Source organism: Scomber scombrus, chromosome 6 (genome assembly GCF_963691925.1).
Source record: "Scomber scombrus chromosome 6, fScoSco1.1, whole genome shotgun sequence".
Classification (NCBI taxonomy): Eukaryota; Metazoa; Chordata; class Actinopteri; order Scombriformes; family Scombridae; genus Scomber; species Scomber scombrus.
The window spans coordinates 9,249,898-9,271,574 of NC_084975.1; the positions used below are offsets into that span (position 1 = coordinate 9,249,898).

Genomic DNA, 21,677 nt, shown 5'->3' on the forward strand with positions numbered 1-21,677 from the left:
ATAAAGTGTTGGCAGTATGTACAAAAAGACCTGTAAATAAAATGTAGAAGCTTTTCTAAGACTTTACTGGTAATGTGAACAGGGAAGTGCTATTTGAACGTGGAATACATTAGAACGGATACAGTAGCTACTGTAGAGTCAGAACACACGTCCACATCTTGCAGGAGTGAAGAACATTTAGCTCAATTCAGTCAGTTTCTCGGTCGTTCAGAGGAAATCCATCTCAGGGCTCAGGCTGCGTGGGTCGAGGTGCACGGACAGAGCTGCTGCCACCTCTGGGTCCAGGTCTGCACACTGGGACTCCAGCTGGACCGGTAAACCCCACAGTAGAAAGGACCAGAGTGAAGAAGAAAAAAAAGAGAAATGATGACTTTGCATGAATCCCGTCAGTAGAAGCTCTTGTTACAGGTGTGTGTAGGTTACCTGTCTGAGCTGGCTGGAGGAGAGAGCGGTAGGAGGCGACTGAGAGATGACCTTCAGGAGAAACTGTTTGGTACGGCTCACAATCTGGCACGCCTCCGCCTGATGTCACAATTTATATATTTTAATTCAGAGTGATGTCACAGATTTGAGTAATGAAGCTGCCATCGCTCTGATCGGATGAGGCTCATTCACCTGATCGTCCGGAGGTTTGGGGGTGATTGGTGGAGGCGTGTGTCCTTCCAGGAAGAGCTGGAGCAGGTTGATGTAACAGAGGACAGCGGTGTGAAGGAACCCCGCACATCGCACGGCTCTGTGTAGCAGCTCCGCACTCTGCTGCAGCAACAGACTATACACACACACACACACACAATTTTAACCTAAAAGTTGGAATCTATTAGTTGATTAATGGACTTGTGAGAGTCTTGAGAGTTTAACTACCAATTCTTGAAAAACTAACCTATAGAAGGCCCAAGGCATCAGTCGAGTAAACTCATCTGATGTCACCATGGTAACCGACTGGTAAACCCCTTGTTCTAGAGTTGGAGAGGAGAAAAAAAAGCCACATTAGTTTAATAATTCATGACTTTAAACTTTATCAGTCAAATAATTACTTTGAATTAGGGTGAAGTAGCAACAGAACACGATGCCATGATGATTTTAGGTTTTAATTTGATATACTGGGATGATTTGGAGTGAACTGAGGTGTGATTTAAGAAGTTTAAAATCTGTACCGTTTGATTTAAAGATCAGCAGCCAGTCGGCAGAGTCTGTCAACACATCCAAGACTTCTTTGCAAAAACTGCTGGCTCTCTGACGACTCTTCTCCTACAGAAACAATCACAAACAACAGAGTGATAGGCTTATGCAGCTGGAGAAGCCAGGTGTATAACACAGTGGTAGGGAGTTGTGTGTGTGTGCGTATGAGACTCACCTGAGGACTGAGGAGGGCTGACAGATAGTCGTTAACACACAGGAAAAGCAGGAAAACTAGCACCTGGAAGAAGAAATACATCAGATAGAAGCAGTGGAAATATATTAAAAGGCATAAAATACACTGAGATCAGCCTCTGCTCAGTCAGAATGTCACATGATCCATTTCCAGCACTGACTTGAATGAATTATTAAGTATCAGTTTAATCTGTCAGCTTGGACTCCAGCAGCCTCTTAACAGACCATCACTTTCTGACCAGGAGCTTGTATATATTTCCAATGAAGGTCATCTGTCTCCTATTGGATTAATAATAGAAGCAGTCTGAACGATTGTAATATTAGAATTTTATGAGTAATCTCCCCTGCTGCTGTCAGAGTTAAAGGTTGTGTCAACAAGATCGCTTATCATGGTGATATCAGAGGATTCCCACAGAGGATCAGTACCTATAAATCTGTTCAAGCTTATTCCAGGAGCTGACTATGTAATGAGCTTCAGACTCTGTAAATCAGTAGCTAAAAGCACACAAATTGCCAGATTGAGAGCCATAAATGTCCATCCACAGTCATGTGTCCTGATCCTGGCCCTTTGTTTATGAAGAAATAATAAAAACTCATCTCAAATACTAAAAGACAGCATACGGTTTTTGGTTTGGAGTTAATGACAATGGTGAAAAGTATTTGGAAAAATTTCTGCACTCTCACCTGTCTGTGTTTCATGTCTTTCTCTGGTCGCAGCATCTTCAAAGCAGCGCTGAAGCTCTGCTCATCCTCCCTGTGACCTCGCCAGACTCTGTACAAGCTGGCGGCCAACAACAGAGGTGGAGCAGAGGGTACTTGCGACAACTGGCCCTTCTTTAAACTGCGGACCAGACAGAACAAAGAGAGCTGAAGCAACTAACTCGCTGACAAACCCCCGGAAAGACAGAAAAATGGAAGCTGAGAGTTTGGAATGAGGAGTCAGAGATGCTGGTTTTACCTGCAGGCCCAGTGCTGACAGTCAGAGAGGAGCTGGAGCTGCTCTGGCAGAGGCTCTCCATCACTCAGACGACGCCACAGTGACAACACCACTGGAGACAGACTATCCCACCAGTGCTATACACACAGACAGAGTATGCAACCATGACACACGAGTATACATAACATACTCCGGTGAAAAGAGGCTGATGTAGATAGAAAAATTGGTTCCAGCCTGATTGTGATTTGAATGCCAAATAGCCATCCAAACAAGAACTAATAGATTCTGAGTGATAGACACACACTAAAAACCTGAGTCAGTGGCCTATCAAATGAAACTGCAAAAAACATCTTTAATGAAACATTTTTGTGTCATATTGAGTTTTTAACACTTACTTTTCGTAATATAAAAAACAGTCATGCTAGCGGCTCTGTGAGGCTAAACTTAAAGTAGTTTTTGAGGCTAAATGCTAATGTAAATATTCTAACAATGATGAACAACTTATGTTAAATTTTAGCAGTCAGCATGTTTACCGTTTTTTTTTACCATCTCAGTTAAGTGTGTTAACATTTTTAAGTGCAGCTGAATGAAGGTCTGCACAACATTTCTATCCATCAAACAGTTATAGAGATTTTTCAGTCATGACAAAAGAGGTGGACTGACCAATCAACAAACACCATGGAACAACAAAATCTCTGACTTTATAGTCTCACTTTTATTTGCCATGCTGAAACGTTCTATTATATACTCCATAGTAGCTGCATTGCTAATGTTCAGATAATAAGTCCATATTTGATTCTGGAAATGAACTTTAAAACCAAGGAACTACACTGCTACATATCACTAATACACTAGTGTTTCACCAGGTGAAGGTTGTTTATTGTGGAATTTCTTTTATTAATGGTGTACAAGCATCAGTATTTGTATGAGCCCCCAGTAACATACTGTTTGAAGCCAAGTGTGGAGGACTTAATATGAGAGAGCAGACAATACCACTGTGGAGATCAGCAGCAGAGGACAGTGGAGGCTGATCTGAGACCAGGCCTTGTTGACTTCACCCGAGCGTCCACAACAACGCACACTGGCACATAACACACCCTGCAGAGTAAACAGGAGATCTCAGGAGAGTTCTGTGACATGCAGTCATACAACATGTTTGTCTATTAATATTGTTATTTTAACAGTGTGTTTCTCACTCTCAGGAAGTGTGATGTTATATGGCGGGACAGCACACCGGCTGGAGAACACACCTTCCTCTGATGTGTCAACAAATAGAAAGAAATGCAAAGATAGATGAGCGCGACATTTCTCGTATAGAATCTCTGCACTTTTCCATAATGATTAGCTTTGAGATAGAAATGTATCAGATGCTGATAAGAAAAAACAGCAATATGAACCTGTTTTTTTTAAACCATGAGATGTGTTACTGGTAATGTTTGTTTATACTTCATTAAAAGTAATTACTGAGTAGCCCACCTGATGCTGGTTGACATGTTGTATGAGGTTGTTGCAGTCCAGAGTCGTCCTCCCTCCTTCAGTCTTTACTTTGATAAATAAAACTGCTGGGAGTGCCAGTAGTACTCTGTGACACACACACACACACACACACACACACACACACACACACACACACAGGAAGGTTTCAGTGGTTATATACTAAATGATACAGGTGACGTGCATGATGTCTGTGTGTGTGTGTGTGTGTGTGTGCCTACCTGTTCCATGTGCTCAATGTGTATTGCAGGCTGAGTTCAGAGCTGATGCTCAGTGAAGCTGAGCTCACTGTGGAGGAGCACCTCTGACACACCAGCTCAAACAGGAAGTCACACATATCAGGGGTGCTCACTTCCATCTCATATACAAGCTCCTGTAGACACACACACACACACACACACACACACACACACACACACACACACACACACACACACACACACACACACACACACACACACACACACACACACACACACACACACACACACACACACACACACACACACACACGAAATATGGTTCTCGATTACATTTTTTGTTTTTTTGTCGGCTCTCTTGTGTTGAATGAATTTAAAACCACAATATCATACTTCAAAGATACAGACACAGTGTGTGTACTCACCTGTAATCTGGACAGGATGTCTGGAAGACAGCTTCCTTTTTCTGAAACTCTGTCATGCAGCTTTTCTAGTTTCTGCTCGCTGTCAACACAATATTTGTAACAATGTTATATCAGCGCCAAATATTGCTTTTACTGCATTATTATTAGAATATGAACACTTCTCTTAATAAGCATACATGTAGTTCATATATTAATGAACAGTAACAATCTCCAAATGTTTCCATGATAACAGCTTGTGTCACATCCTTAAAGCTACAGTACGAGTGGTTTAACTGGGAGTAACATTTAATGAGATGCTTCTTTTTTTTTTAAATTGATTTTAACCCTTGACACTGCACCAACAGTACTTCTGTACACTTTCTACAAAGTATGAGCACTATATGATGATACTCTGTGGGACAGGACCATGACAGTTGTCCGTTTAATATCTCTGGGTGTATTAGGCCACTGTGGGCAATGTTGATGAAGTCCAATCAGCACAAACTGACATATATTCCTGTCATGTCCTCACTCAACAAAAGAAAATCTATAATAACTTGATGTCCATTAAAAGTTTGAATGTATATGTTTAAGTTCCTTTGTGTATACGTTAACAGCGCTAATTAAATTTACACCAACCTCAACTGCTGGTCCATGATGGCACTGAGGAGATAAGAGCACAGGCTCCTCATGTCTCCTCCGCAGCCTCCCTCATCCTCCGGACGACACAGGTAGAGCTCTAGACACGCCCACTGCTGGTACTCTTGCCTGCAACACACACACACACACACACACACACACACACACACACACACACACACACACACACACACACACACACACACACACACACACACACACACACACACACACACACACACACACACACAGTCAGTATTCCTTCTATTTCAACTGTATGTCTAAGGGCACAGTGTGATATGTGTGAGTTTCCTGCTTTACCGTTCTGGGTCGGACAAAGCATCTTCACTTCTCTGCACTCGGAGCTCATTAGACAGCCATTCTGTGAAGAACAACTGGAAACACATGACAAAAGTTGATGTGCATAGTGCTGTACAAACACTGTCTAAGTCAAGACTTGATCCACAATGGGGATCCTACCCTGGTATCATTCCTACCTGGTATTGAGGTGTGTGTTGTAGCTGACAGAAAGCAGGATGTCTCCACAGACACCAAGCAGTCTTCCTCCAGGTGCTGTTGCTGTGTGTGACGCTGCTCCACAGGCCGAGGCTGTTCTCCTCCTTATATTCACCCAACGGACCATCAGCAGGAGTCCTTCTGGCTTCAGGTAACAGTCTTGGGATGAGATACAGAAGCTACACACGTACGTACAGACAGGCAGACAGAGACAGAGACAGAGACAGAGACACACACACACACACACACACACACACACACACACACACACACACACACACACACACACACACACACACACACACACACACACACACACACACACACACACACACACACACACACACACACACACACACACACACAAACACACACACACAGGGTTCTTTAGTCAAAGGAGCTGGAGAGTAGGTAAGATGATAGAGACTTATTCACTAAAACACACTGATGTTATGATGAAGGCAGCAGGTACACACATTGATTTTTTGTGTTAATTAAATGTGAGAATCTGCTGCTTCTCCATTGGATATGATTATAAATTGATTGTAAATTAAAGATCAGTAGAAGAAAATCAATAGGGTGATCAGTGATAAAAAAAAAAGAATAAAAAAAAAATCAGATGCAGTCTTAGATAACAGATAAGATTAAAAAAAAGGCCTACAAAATATAATACGCCCATTCACCATTTGCTTTAGTTGCTTTATCTGCTCTCTTATTGTTTTTAGCAAGGAGAATGATTTAAATATGGCCCTGCAGCCATGACATGTCTGACACTAAGGTGTGTGATATTTCATGGAATGCACTGCATTAAGCCAACTTAATGATAAGTAACAGAAACCTTCTTGTAGAGGCTGCTGGGGATGTAGTCCTGCTGTTGTTGAGGTAGTGAGTCTCCTCTGCAGATACCGTAACACACAGCCGCCACACACAACCTGAACAGCAAAAACAAGATCCAATAATAACGTTATGACAAGACGCTCACGATAATATTCTGTTAGTAAAATTATACAACTAACCTCACCTGACACAGAAGAGCATGTTATCATGTGCGTTGCAGACCAGCGCTGAGCTGAGAGCCTCTATGATGGGGACTGGTGTGGGGAGAATGGGAGGAACCAGCTGGACCAGAGGACTGTGGGACATGGAGGAGTGGAGGTGGACCACAAACGCCGCCAGGCCGAGCAAGTGTGCGGCGCCCAGCGACGACCCCTTTGGAGAGAGGAGGTTTATAAAACTGATGAGAGAATGGGACATGTTGAGCAAAATGGAGAAGTAAAGAGGTGAGAGTGAAGTGACAATGATGTTACAATGACATTATCAGAGATATTAAAAGAAAGGAAATATTGGACTCATAGTTTTGCATTTGACCTGCAATGCTTTATCATTTAAAACCTGATGTATTTTGTATGTATGTACTGCACAAACTTTAAACATAGATAGATATATTTTACTGATCCCAAGCTGGGAAATTACAGGAAATTACAAAACATGTCTGCATCTAGTGCAGCTTCCCAGGATATCCATCTCTATTAATAAATCTGTCCAGTCTATTTCTTTGCAAAAATGTAGTTCCCTCTTAGTGGTACCTTGTTTTAAAAGTCTTTATTTCCAAATAAGTTCTTAAAAGTTTCCTGTAAAGCACAATGTAAGTTGGTACTATCTACAGGAAAAATAGAGACAAAGTTCTGATATTTCATTAGATTATGTTGAATATAAAGCAGTAGTTGATTTCCAGAGAAAATTCATGCATCATTTAAAGTAAATGTCCAGTTATTAAGGAAACTGCATTCTCTGCATTCTCAGCTGACCTGCTGTGCAATGACTAACAGATCAAATTGAAGTTAATTACTGGTACTGGACTTCTTTCTGGAAACCTTCCAAGGAAATTATTATAATTATTATTATTATTTAAAGACCATTAAAATACAAAATGAGTTTTCGCTGAGAAATGCAAAAAAATACAAACAAGCAGGCAGTTTACAGACAGACACAGAGAGAAGTGTGTATGAACAGCCATTTCTGTACCTGATTATTAAACAGGTGCCAGAGTCTGTTAATAAGGCTGCAGAGTAGCTGTGTGTTACCGAGCAGAAAACTGACAAACTTTGAAGCCCACAGGTTTTGCCTGGAGACAAAAAAAAATAAAAACAACAACAACAAAAACACCGGGTGAGTCAGACACCAGAACACACACTGAATCTTTCAGACATATGAAGTGAAAACCACATTCAACCACTTTGGTGCTTGTTAAAGATCATGTTCTGTACTGAAGGCAGGCAGATTCTTTTTCCCCCTCATTATTTTTAAGACTTTCACTCAACTTGTTAGGAGGGTTTGCTTGGGAAGCGTCTAGCACACACTGGCAGAAGTTTCTCAGGATCGTATTGACAACCTGAAGATGTGAGGAGGAGATACATTAAGAAACACATACTGATATATATAAACATGACAATAAGGAAGACAATACACTTTGCCAGTGCGTACTTTAATGTGGAGTTCCACAGACAGAGGTTTTTCTATGTGAAGCTTGATGACTGTCTGTCCGGTCAGCTCATCAGGACCAACGGGGAAGATGACACTCAGAGTGTGAGAGATCCTGGACAGCTGTGCTGACATCTCTGAGGACACAAGGCCAACAGGACAGGATGAGGGATTCAAATAGACAGCATTAGTCAGACAGTCACACTACATGACTGAACTCACTGTGGCAAAGACTCAACATCCAACACTTTCACAGACTGGTTCTTTCTTGCTTTAAAAAAAAAAGTTTGTGGCATTTTCATGATAATAATAATAATAATAATAATAATTTGACTTATATAGCATTTGTCAAAACAAAGTGCTTTCCATAAAATAAAGTCAAACATCATACCATAAAACAGTAAAACCAACAATAGACAAATCCATGAAAATAGAGATAAAATGTAGAATTCAAAACAACAATTAAAAAAGGAATACCTTTAGTAAAAAAACTATAAGAAGGCCTTTGTATAAAAGTGAGTCTTAAGAACTGATTTAAAAGACGTTCCTCTTTGCACCGCATCATGGACTACACATAAACACACACACTCCAGAATACAAGTGTGTATGTCTTTGTGTCTCTGTGGATGTGTGTGAAGTTCTGTATCTACCATAAGTTTACCTCCTTCATTTGCATCGACAAGCAGCTTTCTGAATTCCTGCAGCTGAACATTTAATACCTCCAGAGGATCATCCCGAGTGTCCACGCACACTTCACTCCCTGTGAACACAACACAGTGTTAACGTGACTGTTGTCAAGAGTCACAAGTGAGAAGAAATCTCAGGATGGCTTCAAATTGCCAAATGTTGTCATCGCTGTATTACATCGCAATTAAACTACAAAGATGACATAAAAACAGATGTCTTCAGGCTCAAAAATGTTCTGAACTGTTTGAGTGTGGATGATTTTCTGTGACATAAATGATGTTCATGGTCAGTTATTAAGATACCCACTATCCTGCTGTCTCTGTCTCTGGCAGGACTCCACATAGGATGAATACTGCGCAGCTGGGATCTTATCTGCTCTGAATACACAAAAACAACAGTAGAGTTAGTGGTTCCTAATAGTGAAAATGTTAGTTGGTAAAATAAGACATTAACCCCTACCAGTCCAAGTCCAGAATTTTCACAGCATCCTGCCTCTGTTTAAGTGAGACTTACCCATGAACTGGTTGGATGTAATAAATTAGACGGGCCTACATTGGATTTACAGTTGATCATAAATATTATTATTTTTATTCAAATAAAATATTTCTCTAATTTTTTCAAATAGTTTTGTTTATTCTTAAAAAAAATGCATATTTGAAGCTGGAGGTACAGTAAAATGAAAAGCTGTTTGGTCGATAAAAAACAAACATCTGGAACAAAAAACTTTAAACAGGGGTGTCAAACATATGGCCCGTGGTCTAGAACCGGCCCACCCACCAAGGGGTCCAATATGGCTCAAAGGATAACTTTGCAAAGTATGAAAATTGCAGAACAGTAATTGCAGTGGTTTATCTGGGGCTGTTATATGGCCCTTGAACAAAAATGAGTTTGACCCCCCTGCCTTAAACCAAAGAACCAAATCTGTAAAAGACAGAAGAAAGTCCACACACTGTAGCTATTGAATCTAAAGAGTTACATTATTCCCATCCCACAAGCTTCTGATAATAACTCACTTTTTCAGAGCTTCTATGAAACTCATCCGAGCATCTGCCTTCACGGGAAGCTGTGATTGAAAGAGAGATAAACATGAAATGTAAGCATGTGATGTGAAGATGGAAGGATCTGTAGAATCAAGTATTAGACAATCTAAGTGGCTCTTGTCTGTCTGTGAATGTGTAGATCAAGCAAAGAATAACAGTGAAATTAAGTGAAGTGAAGGTACACACCACTCTTGGGGTCAGCAGAGCAGGAAGAAATCTTGTGAGGAAATACGGCCTCCGGAAAATACTGTGAGAGATGCAAAGTGTTAATAACCTGTTGTGTCATGTCAATGTCTAGTTTTAATCATACATCCACATAAATCAGTACATTTGGAGGTAACAGAACAGGGTTTTATACAGAACCTGTTACACATTTGAGCACCCTCGTGTACATTGATGTAGTTCATGGATGTGGTGCAGGTGAGCTAATAATCTGAGTACCTGGCCTCCATTACTGTGGCAGAGATTCTTCCTGTGCTTTCAAACAGAGACACCGCCTTCTCCACGTCCTGGACAGCCTGGCACTGTGGTTACACACACACACACGCGCAAACACACAGACACACACACACACACACACACACACACACACACACACACACACACACAAATGTATCACTGGTATTCGTGCTACTAACCTTAACATAACACAATTTTCACAGCATAAAGGAAAAAAAGTCATATTACTAAGTTATATTACTTAATACCTATACATTTTTTACTTTCCCTAAACTTGAAGTCATTTTTAGAGTTTGTACATGTTTAATTGTTGTTGTTTTTTGGTTTATAATTTCAATGTTTTTATCAAAGCACCATATCATGGTATTCATGGTAAAATGCAGTAATATTTGACTTTATTGATGCTTTTCAACCCTATAAAAACATAAATATGGATTTTACCAGAATCCATAAACAAAGTGGACAGAGTGAGCTGACAAGTTGCACCTGAGATATTAAAAACCATAGTTTAAAATTCAGCTTCATATAAATAAATCATCGCTACCCTACGACTAATTACATAGGGAGTTGTATTCTGTCATGTTGTACATACAGTAGTACTTCTAAAGCTTTTTAATCTTACTTTAAGGTTGGTATTCTTTTAGGGGAAGGATTTTTATGGCACTAAATGGTCAAACTTCCAAGGCTCTCAGAGTATATGGTTATTGATTAATACCAGTAACTGACTCAAGTTACCAGCTGTTGAGATTTACAGTTTTTCAAATTTCAGTTCAAATAGACTTGAATGTATAGACTTATTACAATAAAGGACAACTCTATACTAATTAATATGTGTTGTATTTGCCACCGAATCAACAGGTATCACTATACAAAGAAACCACTGTGTGTCACTGTTACCTGCACTGTTGCTCCACCAGCACCACACACATCTTCATACAGACCCATGTCCTCCACTGACTCCTGCATGTACACACACACACAATCATGAATTCAAGTAGACATCATAAAATGTGGGGGGTAGTTGTGGTAGCTACAGGCCTAGGCTGCCAGGGGACTTCCCATGATGCACTGAGCTCGCTCTCTTTCTCTCTCTCTCTCTCTCTCTCTCTCTTACATTTTGAGAAAAGGGATGCTAATCACATGTAGTCACTATGTCATGTTATTGTTATACTGCTTCAATATGATAATTTTTCAATAATGTAGTCTTCATCTTTTCATGGTACATAATTACAAGTAGAAGCATTTGTTTTTTAGGTCCAAAACTAACCTTGAGGTCAGCCAGCCTGGTCTTGGCCAGAGAGACGTACTCCATCAGGAGGCTGCGGTGTTTGACAGGTACATAAGGTGGGTGCATGATGTGAACCTGCCAGGTGAAAATGAAAGTGAGTTGTTAAAAATCAGAGCTGGATCATTGCTCTGTGTTTAGAGTTTTCTGTCCCATCCTGTTATCACTTCTTGTTCAAGTATTCAACTTGTCAAAGAGAGGAAAGATGTGGGCAGAGGTTCACCTTCAAGTACTGCGAGGGTTCAAAGGGCACCAGGTCAGACAGAAACTTGAGCAGAAACACCAGAGATTTCTTACTGGTTGCATGGCAGCTGCTTCCACCACCGAAAGACATCTAAAAAAGAAGAAACAGATGAAACTACTAGTAAAATAATGTCTGACTTTTTGTGTTTTAAAGGCACTGTGTGTTGGTAGCAAAAAGCAGCGTCGAACATACAGACTGAGGCTGGCAATATTTTATATTCTAACAAATCCAAGACAAGACTGAAACCAGTGATACATTATTCCCACTAACACGTATTGATAAAGTCTGATATATCTTATTCTTCTGTGCCATAGAGTTTCATTGTTGCTCAAAACTATTAAAACACATACATAAGACATGCTATTATGGCATTCATGTGGTATTGAAATAATCAGAAAAATTAGTTCACAACTGAGAAAACTCAGGTGAACGCCCACTCAAGTCAGAACAACAACTCAGAAAGTCAGTGAAAATGTTGGTACATGACTTACTGAAAGTTGACGTAATATATACAGAAACATGGCACATGAAAGTAAATGTTTGGTTGATGGCAAGAAACTATTAGCTCATTCAAAACGGAAAATGCATATTCTATGATATCTTTGTTTTTGTGTTTTTTCTTGTGATTTGCTGACAACAAGAAATATACACATTGTAGAATACCACCAAGCCTTGTCCTTTAACAGACCATCTTTGGTTAAAACCCTGGTGTTAAGAAACCGCTATAATGAAACCTTGAACCAGTCGCTGTAGGAGGGAAAGATGCCGGGTCCCTCCAGCGTCCCCTGTCGAGCCAGCAGGAAGGCAGTTATCACGTTCTCCAAGTCGTAGCCTTCAAACGCAGAGCTCAGCAGTCTGGACAGCAGCTCTGACAGAGGCAGACCAGAAAACAGTTGGTCCATTTAGAGGGATCAGATTTCGAAGCCTTTTGAATTGATGGTATTAATCAATGAATCAAACAGTAAAAAAACTAATCCAAGGAGAGAAGAAATTAGCTTTTGAAGTTTTGTTATCAGTTATTTATTCATTCATTATTATTCATTATTAAATTCTTTGACAGTCAGTCCACCACTTTGGTCCAGACTGAAATATCCCAACTATTATTATGAATTGCTATTGACATTTTATACAAACATTCATGGTCCCCTGAGGATGAATCCTACTGATCTTTGTGATCCTCTGACTTGTACTTTTCCTTTAAAGCCATGAGGTTGATGTTTGTGGTTAGGACTGAAATATCTCCACAACTATTTGATGGGTTGCCATTACATTTACAAGAGATATGAATGTCTCTAGAGCAGGCATGTCCAAACTATTTCATAAAGGGCCGTGTGCCTACACGTTTTTGTTCCAACCAATCAAGAGCACATGATTCGACCAATCGGCTGTCTGAAGACTGAGATCAGTTGATTAAATGAGTCAAGCCTGTTGTGCTCCTGCTTGGTTGTAATGAAATCCTGCAACCACATTATGGACTTTTATGAAATAGTTTGGACACCTCTGCTCTAGAAGATATTGTAATAACTTCTTCTCATGCACCCCTAGTAGGCCAATTTTTTTTTTACGCTAAGAAATATCTCAACACTAAATTTGGTACAATTACCTGCAAAACAAATGACTAGTCTTGTTACTCTATCAGCAGCTATGTTTTCCAACTTTTTCCTGTTAAAAATCCACTTTTTAATTGTCAAATAATGATTCTTGTCACTGTCAAATGTATTGTCATTACAAAATACTGACACATTTAGACATTTGAATCCAGTAAAACTGGTATCAGTAAATCCCGTGTTTACCTCTGAGGCTGGACTCAGCACTGGGGTTGTAAATCAGCAGAGTGGAGAGGAAGCACAGGATATGTTTCCAGTTGACTTCATGGGTTTCCAAAACCTGCTGCAGGTGACGCAGCAGCTGCTCCACGCTGAAGATCACAGCCAGCTTTTTTTAAGAAACACAGCAACAATACATATGAATCTCTGTCAGCTCACCTGAAACAGACCCTGCCCACTACAGATGTAAAGCTGTGTCTCAATATAAGATGCGTCCTTTTGCTCTAGCTCTATAATACAGCAGCTGACTGACAGACTGATGAGCACAAGCTGTTTTTTTGCAGTTAAGAACATCATAAACAATAGATCTATACAGACTTCCCATGGGTTTTATTGTAATTCTCTGAAATAGAGGAATGGGGGATATTTTCCAAGATCCACAATAACAAGTCTTAATCTAAATCTTAATCTAAATAATATATGAAGGCTCACCACCTTAGTTAATAGAATTATTTACCTTACGGAAAAGAGAGGTCAGCAACCGGCTGGATTTTGCAAAGGTCCACTCATTCTGCCGAGCAATGGCGTCTGACACTGAGGAATGTGGTTTATCATTTGTTTTATTAAGAGTTGAGTTTCAAGTATAAAGCTGTTCAAAATCAGCCTGTTGTTCATTTTTACCTGTAAGTCGAGGCTTGTAAGTGAGAGTCTGTGTGAGGGAGTGTGTGAAGAAATGCTGAAGGGCTTCTGGGGACGCTGAGGCTCCGCACAACGAAGCGTCAAATAGCTGACACCTGCACAAAACACAAGAGAAACAGATATAGTATTGTTCATGTAAAAGATGCTTGCTGTTTACCATATGAACTTTGAGGGGCTTTCCATCTTATAATAACAATTTTCTCAGCTGCAATCAGGTCAGAATGCACATATTTTTAAAGCCACGTCCTGTCACAAATGCCCACTGACCCTCTCACTGTGTGTTCACTGTAGAGAATAAAGCATGATGTACTGTGTCAGAAACTTGGGGATAAAAATGTGTTTTTATACAGAAACAGCACAGTTAACCTTCATACTATCTACCACAGCGTCTTGAGTTTAATCACAGGAGAAAAATGCTGTATATGGACATATACATGAAGGGGCGTGTGCGGTCCTGTTGGTTCAGTGGCTGCGTTCTTGGAATACCTCCACATACAAATGTTGAGCATACACCATCAAGAGGCTGCGACTCAAGTGTGTGAAACATGCAGACTGAGCTGAGAGAGACAGTCCCAGTCACTCTTACACTGATTTAAGCAAACGTGGTCTGTTCACAGGTGCCAGGTGCACTTGCTTCAGCGTTTCAGGACCGGACAAGCGGCAGGAATGTTTCACACTCTGGTGTCAAAGATTTTTACTGAGAACAGCGCAGTGAGAAAGAAAACCATTCAGTCAGCTGCAGTCCTGGATGAAAATGTTCAGAAAGGTGTAAAATCTGCCTGAGCTACAACACGGAAAATCTTGCAGGATACAGGACCTTTAATGAATTTAAGTGGGCATGTGGTCAAAACTGGACATAAACTGAACATATCTTGACCAAACACATAATCTGTTCAATATGAGTCAGTCCCATTTCAAAAGGTTGCTCCAAAGAAATGCAGCCTTGTTTTCTCACATTTGGAGAACATAATCCAAAATTCCCATAAAACTGGTCTCAGTAAATATGGAAATTCTCTGCCTTTATTACTACATAGTATTAAATACTTTGTTAGCTAAATGTAAATTAGTATAGTAGAGTATTCCACCGATTTAGCATTTCACTCCTAGATATATTGTCGCATACACAAAGCAGTTTTTAAAACAAATATCAAAATCTATGCAGCACAACCAGATTTTAAATCCATAGCGGCTTCTTCCTCTTCAAAACCTAGAGCCTACATTACCCACAAGGCAACTCAACCACTGACAGTTCAGACAGAGATTCAGGCTGTTGTGCTAGTAGTGGCTAATGTAGCTTTGAGCCAATAGCCACGAACAACTTCTTTCTAACTCCACACCACCCAGATACTTTTTTATTTTCAAACATGTGGCCTTCAGCTGGCTCAAGTGACATCAATTGAGTCAGGAGACATCAGCCTTCCCCAGCTCCTGTAATTACACTCAGACTTAGATGTGTAAAGAATTCCCCTTTAATTTTACTTTGTTTGAAGCTAGACTACTCAATCGAGGAGGAGCAGCGGGTTGACCCCAGATCTTCAGGTACTCTGACTGTCACGACTGACTGTCATGAAAAGAACCAGGTCACCAAACGAGTCTTAAATACCAAAGTTGGAGACAAATGTTTCTGGTTCTATGCGTATCATAAATGTAAATCTTTGTGCTCAGCTCTGTAGTCAGACAGAAAGGTTAATGAGACAAATAAAAACAAAGCACCATAGCTCAGGTCCTGCTCCAGCACACGGCAGCGTCAAACTCTCGCCCACTTTGTCCAGAAACCCTGAAGAAGAAAGCCAGAAAAAACAATGAAATGTTAAAAAGCAAGACAAAATAAAGGGAAGTTCTAAAATAATACTGGGACGTAGAAAATAGCTTTCAGGGTCCAGAGGTGTGAATCAAAGTGCATTGCTGAATATTTTATTAGCACAAGACAGGGTAAGTGGAGACTCACAGAAGAGCATGTCGTCCAGGACCGAGCAGCAGAGCAGGGAGATCCTCCTGTCTGCAGCTGCTGGATCGTGACTCAGCTGGAAGCCTGTTCCCACCAAGACTCCGAGCACAGCTGAAACACAGAGAGACATTTTTTTTATACAATTTTGTGATATTCATTTTTTTCTTCTCTTTTTTTGCTTGGGTAGTCACAGTGACAACACCAAACCCTGGCAGTGTTAGTGACTGGCTCTGCCGCAGAAGCAAGGCACTGGTACAAAGAACTACAAAAAAGAAAAGACAGTCACAAACAAAATTTGGAGAAACCTCTGAAGGCAACTTGATGAAGGAGAATTATAGATAACATTTACGCATAATCATTCCAATTTAAGTTTAATAAGAGACAGAGTTTAAATGACCAACAAGTGGGTGAACATGTTTTTAATGCTCTGAGAGGCTTCAGGCTTGACCATCTCACTGATTTGTGGTTAAGGGAATATATATGTATGAAACAGGAATCAACTGGGTAAGACTATAGAGACATAAAATCATTAAATAATAGGTAAGCAGCAGCCTTTTTTTTGTTATTTTTTCACCAGCAAATCACACAGAAAGTTGAATCTCATTGTGTTTATATTGTGTCAATGTGTTCTGACTTCAGGACATTTAACTGGTGTCCTGACTGGCTGATAAATTCTCCAAAAACGATATTTTTTGTGTGTATGGTCTAGGTGATAAACAGCTTTAAGTCCTGTTTGTTGGTGAATGACTGAGCACGCAGCTCAAACCAGACTAGTGAGAGAAAGCAGTGCCCTTACTTGACAACACTTTCAGTTGAACTTTTTGGGCCTCTTTTTCTCCCAGTGGAGGCATCCAACAGGACAGAGCCTTCAACTGAGACACCAGCCACAACCTTACATCTTCATCACTGAGAGGAGAGAAAGCAACAAGAAGCCATAACTGAACAGAAGGTTAAAGTTCATCTCCTGAAGTCAGTCGTGCTTTTAACTCTGAGTGACCTGGATATTCTTCTTTTTTCGTGCAAAGCTTATATAGAGTCTATCTTTTAAAAACTGAAGTCAGTGCACAATTCAGTCTTCTGTTAAATCGCTGATGTGAAGGAAAGTATAATGAAACTGTATCTCATGGAAGTAAATAATTGTCATCATTTGAATTGAATAAGAAACTGAAAAGAAAATTGTGTAATTTAATAACTGTTTCTGAAAGTCTCCAGGAGTGCAGTCATCTTAACTCTCTGCACTTGTCAGTCTTGGGTCTTGGGGTGACTGAGAACGTAACGTGATAGGATCCTTGGTAGCTCAAAATGTTTAAATTTAATTTTCAATCTTGAACTTTTTTTATTTTTATTTAAACAATTCAATGAGTGCACTGATCTGTGAATTTGAGCAACATGAAGTTTTTTTTTTGTTTTTTTTTTGAATAATGAACACTTGAATATTCATGAGTGTGAATTTGTGAACTCTGAATCCTGAATTTAGTCATATTTAAATTTCAACCTTGTGTGTTCAGTCGCCTTCAAACCTGCCTCTGCTTCCATGGTGTTAGTAAAGGAAAAAGCAGTTGTTGAAAGCTGTGTGTTTTTTTCTGTTAACAGCTGCATGATATTAACCCCTGTACACTCAAACTAGTGCCATTGCAGCTGAAAAAAACCAAACATTTCTTACCTCTCTAAAATGTGTTTTAGAGTGAGAATGTTGTAAAAGTGAAGCTGGTACACCACTTCCAGCTGTGGTAGCTTCTGTAAAAACAACACATTAGTTATTTCATTTAATACATACATGTAGCTAAAAACAGACTTTCCTCAGGTTTTCTTTTCATTCTAGTATTAAGATATTTCATCTAAGTAATACATTAAGGTCGAGGAATGTGAAATAAAGGAAGTGAAAACCTCTGCAAACATAGTGTCTGTCATTTCACTTTAATATTTCTGTTATAACTAAAACACTAAATATGTGTTTTTATTTTTTACAGGCATCATATACAGTATTTACGGTAAACTCTAACACACACTCATACATATATACCTGACCCCTCCTGTACTCCTGCCAGAGCAGCTTGGGGCAGAGGGCTCCTTGTGACAGCAGTTCTCTGCTGGACTCCAACAGGACGCACAGCTGGACCTGAACAGGAGAGTAAGACTAGCAATGACACTTTACACCAAAGATTTGTCATTTTTTCCATGCTTTATGCAGTAATGAAGAACAAACTCAGGGTGGAGACTTTACTGGCTGCAACTGTAGCTGAACAAAGTTAAACCACACATCTGCCAACAAATCTGCAACACAGATGTGATGCAGCAAATGTTTGCAATATGCAGAACTAGGAGAGTAAAAGAGGTTTTGAGGGTTTAGGGAAGTTAACAAGAAAACAGCAAGTCACTGTGCATGTGTATTTGTACTGTATGTATCAAACAATATAAATGACAACAAGAAGGCATCCAACAAATATAGCAAGCCATACAAAAGCAATCTGACATCTTTGAAGAGGTCCAAAGATCAAAGTACATTTTTAATTAGATTCAGAAGTCCTGTCTGTTGGAACTGTTTACCAGATCATATTAGAGACTCCACCAGTCTAAAATCATTTTAGAAATGAAGCATACTCTTCGTTCTGGATCAATTAAGTAATGCAACATCATAACCACTCTCACTATCATTTTCCATGCATGTCACCTTTCTTGTTATTTCATTGTATGTCTTACAATAGGAGGGTCATCCGACAAGCCCTTATGTAATCTCTTTTGTTATATATTATTCTCTTTTCCTAATCTCAATCTTCTACGTGTATTGTGTATATTTCTTTTATTATGTTTTATTTATTTTTTGTAAAAAATAATATGGATGGAAACTAATATGGTTTTCAGAAAGTCAATACTGATAATGCAGACTGAAGATGCTGAGAGCTAAACTGAGACTTTCATGTTCGTTGGACATGAGCAGGAAATGTACAGTTTTCTTTCTTGAAATTTAGTGGAAGAACTTTGGATCTGAATCACATGTGGTATAGAGAGATGATGTTGCACTGAATAACTCGACACCTAAACATGTTGATAAGGTAGCTGCTAAAACCTCAAATGACTCTGTAGTTTTACAAAACTCTCCACAGTCGACAACCTTTTTTTTGACTGAACACTGGAGTATGCCAGAAAAACTGCAACATCAAACCCAGTCCATCAGTAAATGTAATTCCTTTCAAATACAGGTGTTCAGTATTACCTCAACTATTGTACTGTGAGGGTGTACAGTCATCTGGAGCAGGGCAAAACCTGCTGTCAGATACTCACTCTCTGAGAGGAAGTGAGCAGCTCTCTCCTCCTGTCCTCTTCCTCAGTTCCGGTGATCTCTGTCAGTCTCTCCAGCACCATCTTCACTGACAGCGCTGTCAGCGGGACACCCAGCTGTGTAGCCTGACACCTCAACTCACTCACTGTCAAGAGAAAACAAACATACCAAAGTTCATAACCTTTACTTTGTGTCAGGTTACGTGATAGTAGTTGAGTAGTTTAAATAGTTTTAAAGCTATGTGTTTTGTAATGTGTGAGCAACAGGTCTTTCTACGCCAGAGAATGTAACTTGTCCTGACAGACACAGAGGCTTGCTTTCTCAAACACTAACCCAGGAGTGAGCCTGCAATGGTTGGTGGGATTCCTTCAGATGCCTGCGGTTTCTGCCCTCCGGTCTCAGAGCAGAAAATATTGGAAAGGTTTGGATTCTACAAAAAAAATTATATATATATATATATATATATATATTAAAGAAATATCAATAAATACAGATGAGGACACATGTAGCACAAGTCTCCTCCAGAGGAGATCTAAATCTTAAAATGGCACTTTATTGTAGCATACATGTATAAGTCACTCTGAAGTGATTATTTTAATAAAATGTCAGCTTTTGCTAAAACAGTACAGTGCCATTTTGTGGGTTTTGTATTAAAGCAACCTTTCGTTGAGCCTTACAGCGATGCAAAAGATTTTCCAGCCAATCAGATGGTGTTCATGCACTATAACACCAAAAGAAGCTGGAAATCTTTCAAGATGGTCAAATATAGTATTACTATTTCCCTTTTTAATTAAATTAAATGCACACTTAACTACACGCTAGATCTATCTAACATTCCTCACATTGTCAGTTGTATTATTAGCTGTATATTATTATAATGACTTTTTCTATTATAATGACATTTTTTTCAATTTCTGTTTATCCTGAGGTCCACTCACTTACCCCAACCTCCTTGAGCAGACTGCAGAGGTTCTGCTGCTGCTCCAACAGCTGGATCGCTGCCTCATGCAGCTGCTGACCATCTCCCTGCTTCGGCCTCTTCACCACACGACCAGCTGGGGATACAGCAGCAGGAGAAGACAATAACATGCAAAATTCACAGTGAAATGGATTTGAAGGGGTTAAAATGTTTAATAAATACTATAAATAAATAATAATAAATACACAGTTTGCCAATCAGTATAGAATTTGGGCATTATTACTTTTTTTGTACTGAAGTTAATGCAAAAACTCAGCTAGATCTAAAATGTTTAACTTAAAACATGATTAGGTGATATGACAAAACATTTACATTTGGTGGATTCATTTGTTGAATAGAATTAAACTGAATGGCTCCCTATTACTTTAAAAGCTGACAAGTTACTGTATCCATCCTAAAAATCGATAAAGGTTGATTTAACGTCATAATAAATCAGTAACGTTGAAAACTTGAGTCAGTATTTATAGAAACAATACAGACACTCATAATTGTGTACATTTCTGAAGATTGTTGTGTTGTCACTCTGTGTAAATACACTAAAGGCCACTAAACCAAATCCCTTGTATATGTAAACACAGTTGGCCCATAAAGATGATTCTGATAATGACATAAAAAGGGACAACTAGGATATGAAACTACGTTGAACATTTTGTAAGATGTATTTTGGCTACGTATTTATTATATGTATTATTGCTCATGTCCAGCTGTCAACTCACCGAGGAGGCTCGACACAGTCCTTTTCTGAGAGACTGATCCACATGATGCACTCAGGGACATTTTACCCTGACTGACTGTTTAAACCCCTTTCGAGAGAACTTGGTACTAATTATCCATTTAAAAATCGATACATTAACCAAGTTTCTTTAGGTTAATTGCACTAAATGGCCGCCTTCTTCCTCTGTTTATCTTCTTCAAGCTGCTGAGACACTGTTTTGGTTCGTCTTTTCCTCCATGTTTGCCCCTTCGCGCTCTCGTCTCTCATTGGTCTGTGTTACAGCCAATCAGAGCCGAGCATCCCGCTGCGGGACAAACAGAAGTAACCCGGAGTTTCCAGAAATCACCAGATATCTGAAGTCACTTTCTTCTACTTACTTTTATTTAGCCTTAATATTATTTATCTATTTCCCTTTTCCTTTAATTGATTCATTCATATATATATATATGAGCAGATGGTATAAGCAAATGTAAACAGATAAATATGTGACATTAAGGGTATATATGCACATATATATGGTTATAAGTAGGAAT

General features: G+C 39.5%; 1 protein-coding gene across 1 annotated transcript; it reads right to left on the reverse strand.

The window, feature by feature from the left end:
- Positions 1–194: 194 nt before the first annotated feature.
- Positions 195–21,359, reverse strand: LOC133981957 (Fanconi anemia group A protein). Its single transcript, XM_062420839.1, has 42 exons — positions 21,146–21,359; positions 20,393–20,505; positions 19,784–19,880; positions 19,453–19,595; positions 18,194–18,289; positions 17,834–17,907; positions 16,967–17,076; positions 16,171–16,281; positions 15,936–15,999; positions 14,205–14,317; positions 14,041–14,117; positions 13,551–13,692; positions 12,492–12,625; positions 11,737–11,847; positions 11,496–11,591; positions 11,126–11,188; positions 10,211–10,278; positions 9,956–10,016; positions 9,743–9,792; positions 9,036–9,106; positions 8,704–8,802; positions 8,046–8,179; positions 7,883–7,953; positions 7,587–7,686; positions 6,583–6,770; positions 6,400–6,493; positions 5,543–5,740; positions 5,367–5,440; positions 5,046–5,174; positions 4,428–4,506; positions 4,024–4,175; positions 3,785–3,890; positions 3,505–3,564; positions 3,302–3,406; positions 2,330–2,445; positions 2,056–2,212; positions 1,355–1,417; positions 1,155–1,248; positions 881–956; positions 616–769; positions 424–522; positions 195–306 (listed from the first exon to the last, which is right to left on the reverse strand). Exons 1-42 carry the CDS (start codon positions 21,204–21,206, stop codon positions 208–210), a joined length of 4,302 nt encoding a protein of 1,433 aa, XP_062276823.1. The 5' UTR covers positions 21,207–21,359; the 3' UTR covers positions 195–207.
- Between the last annotated feature and the right edge of the window lie 318 nt (positions 21,360–21,677).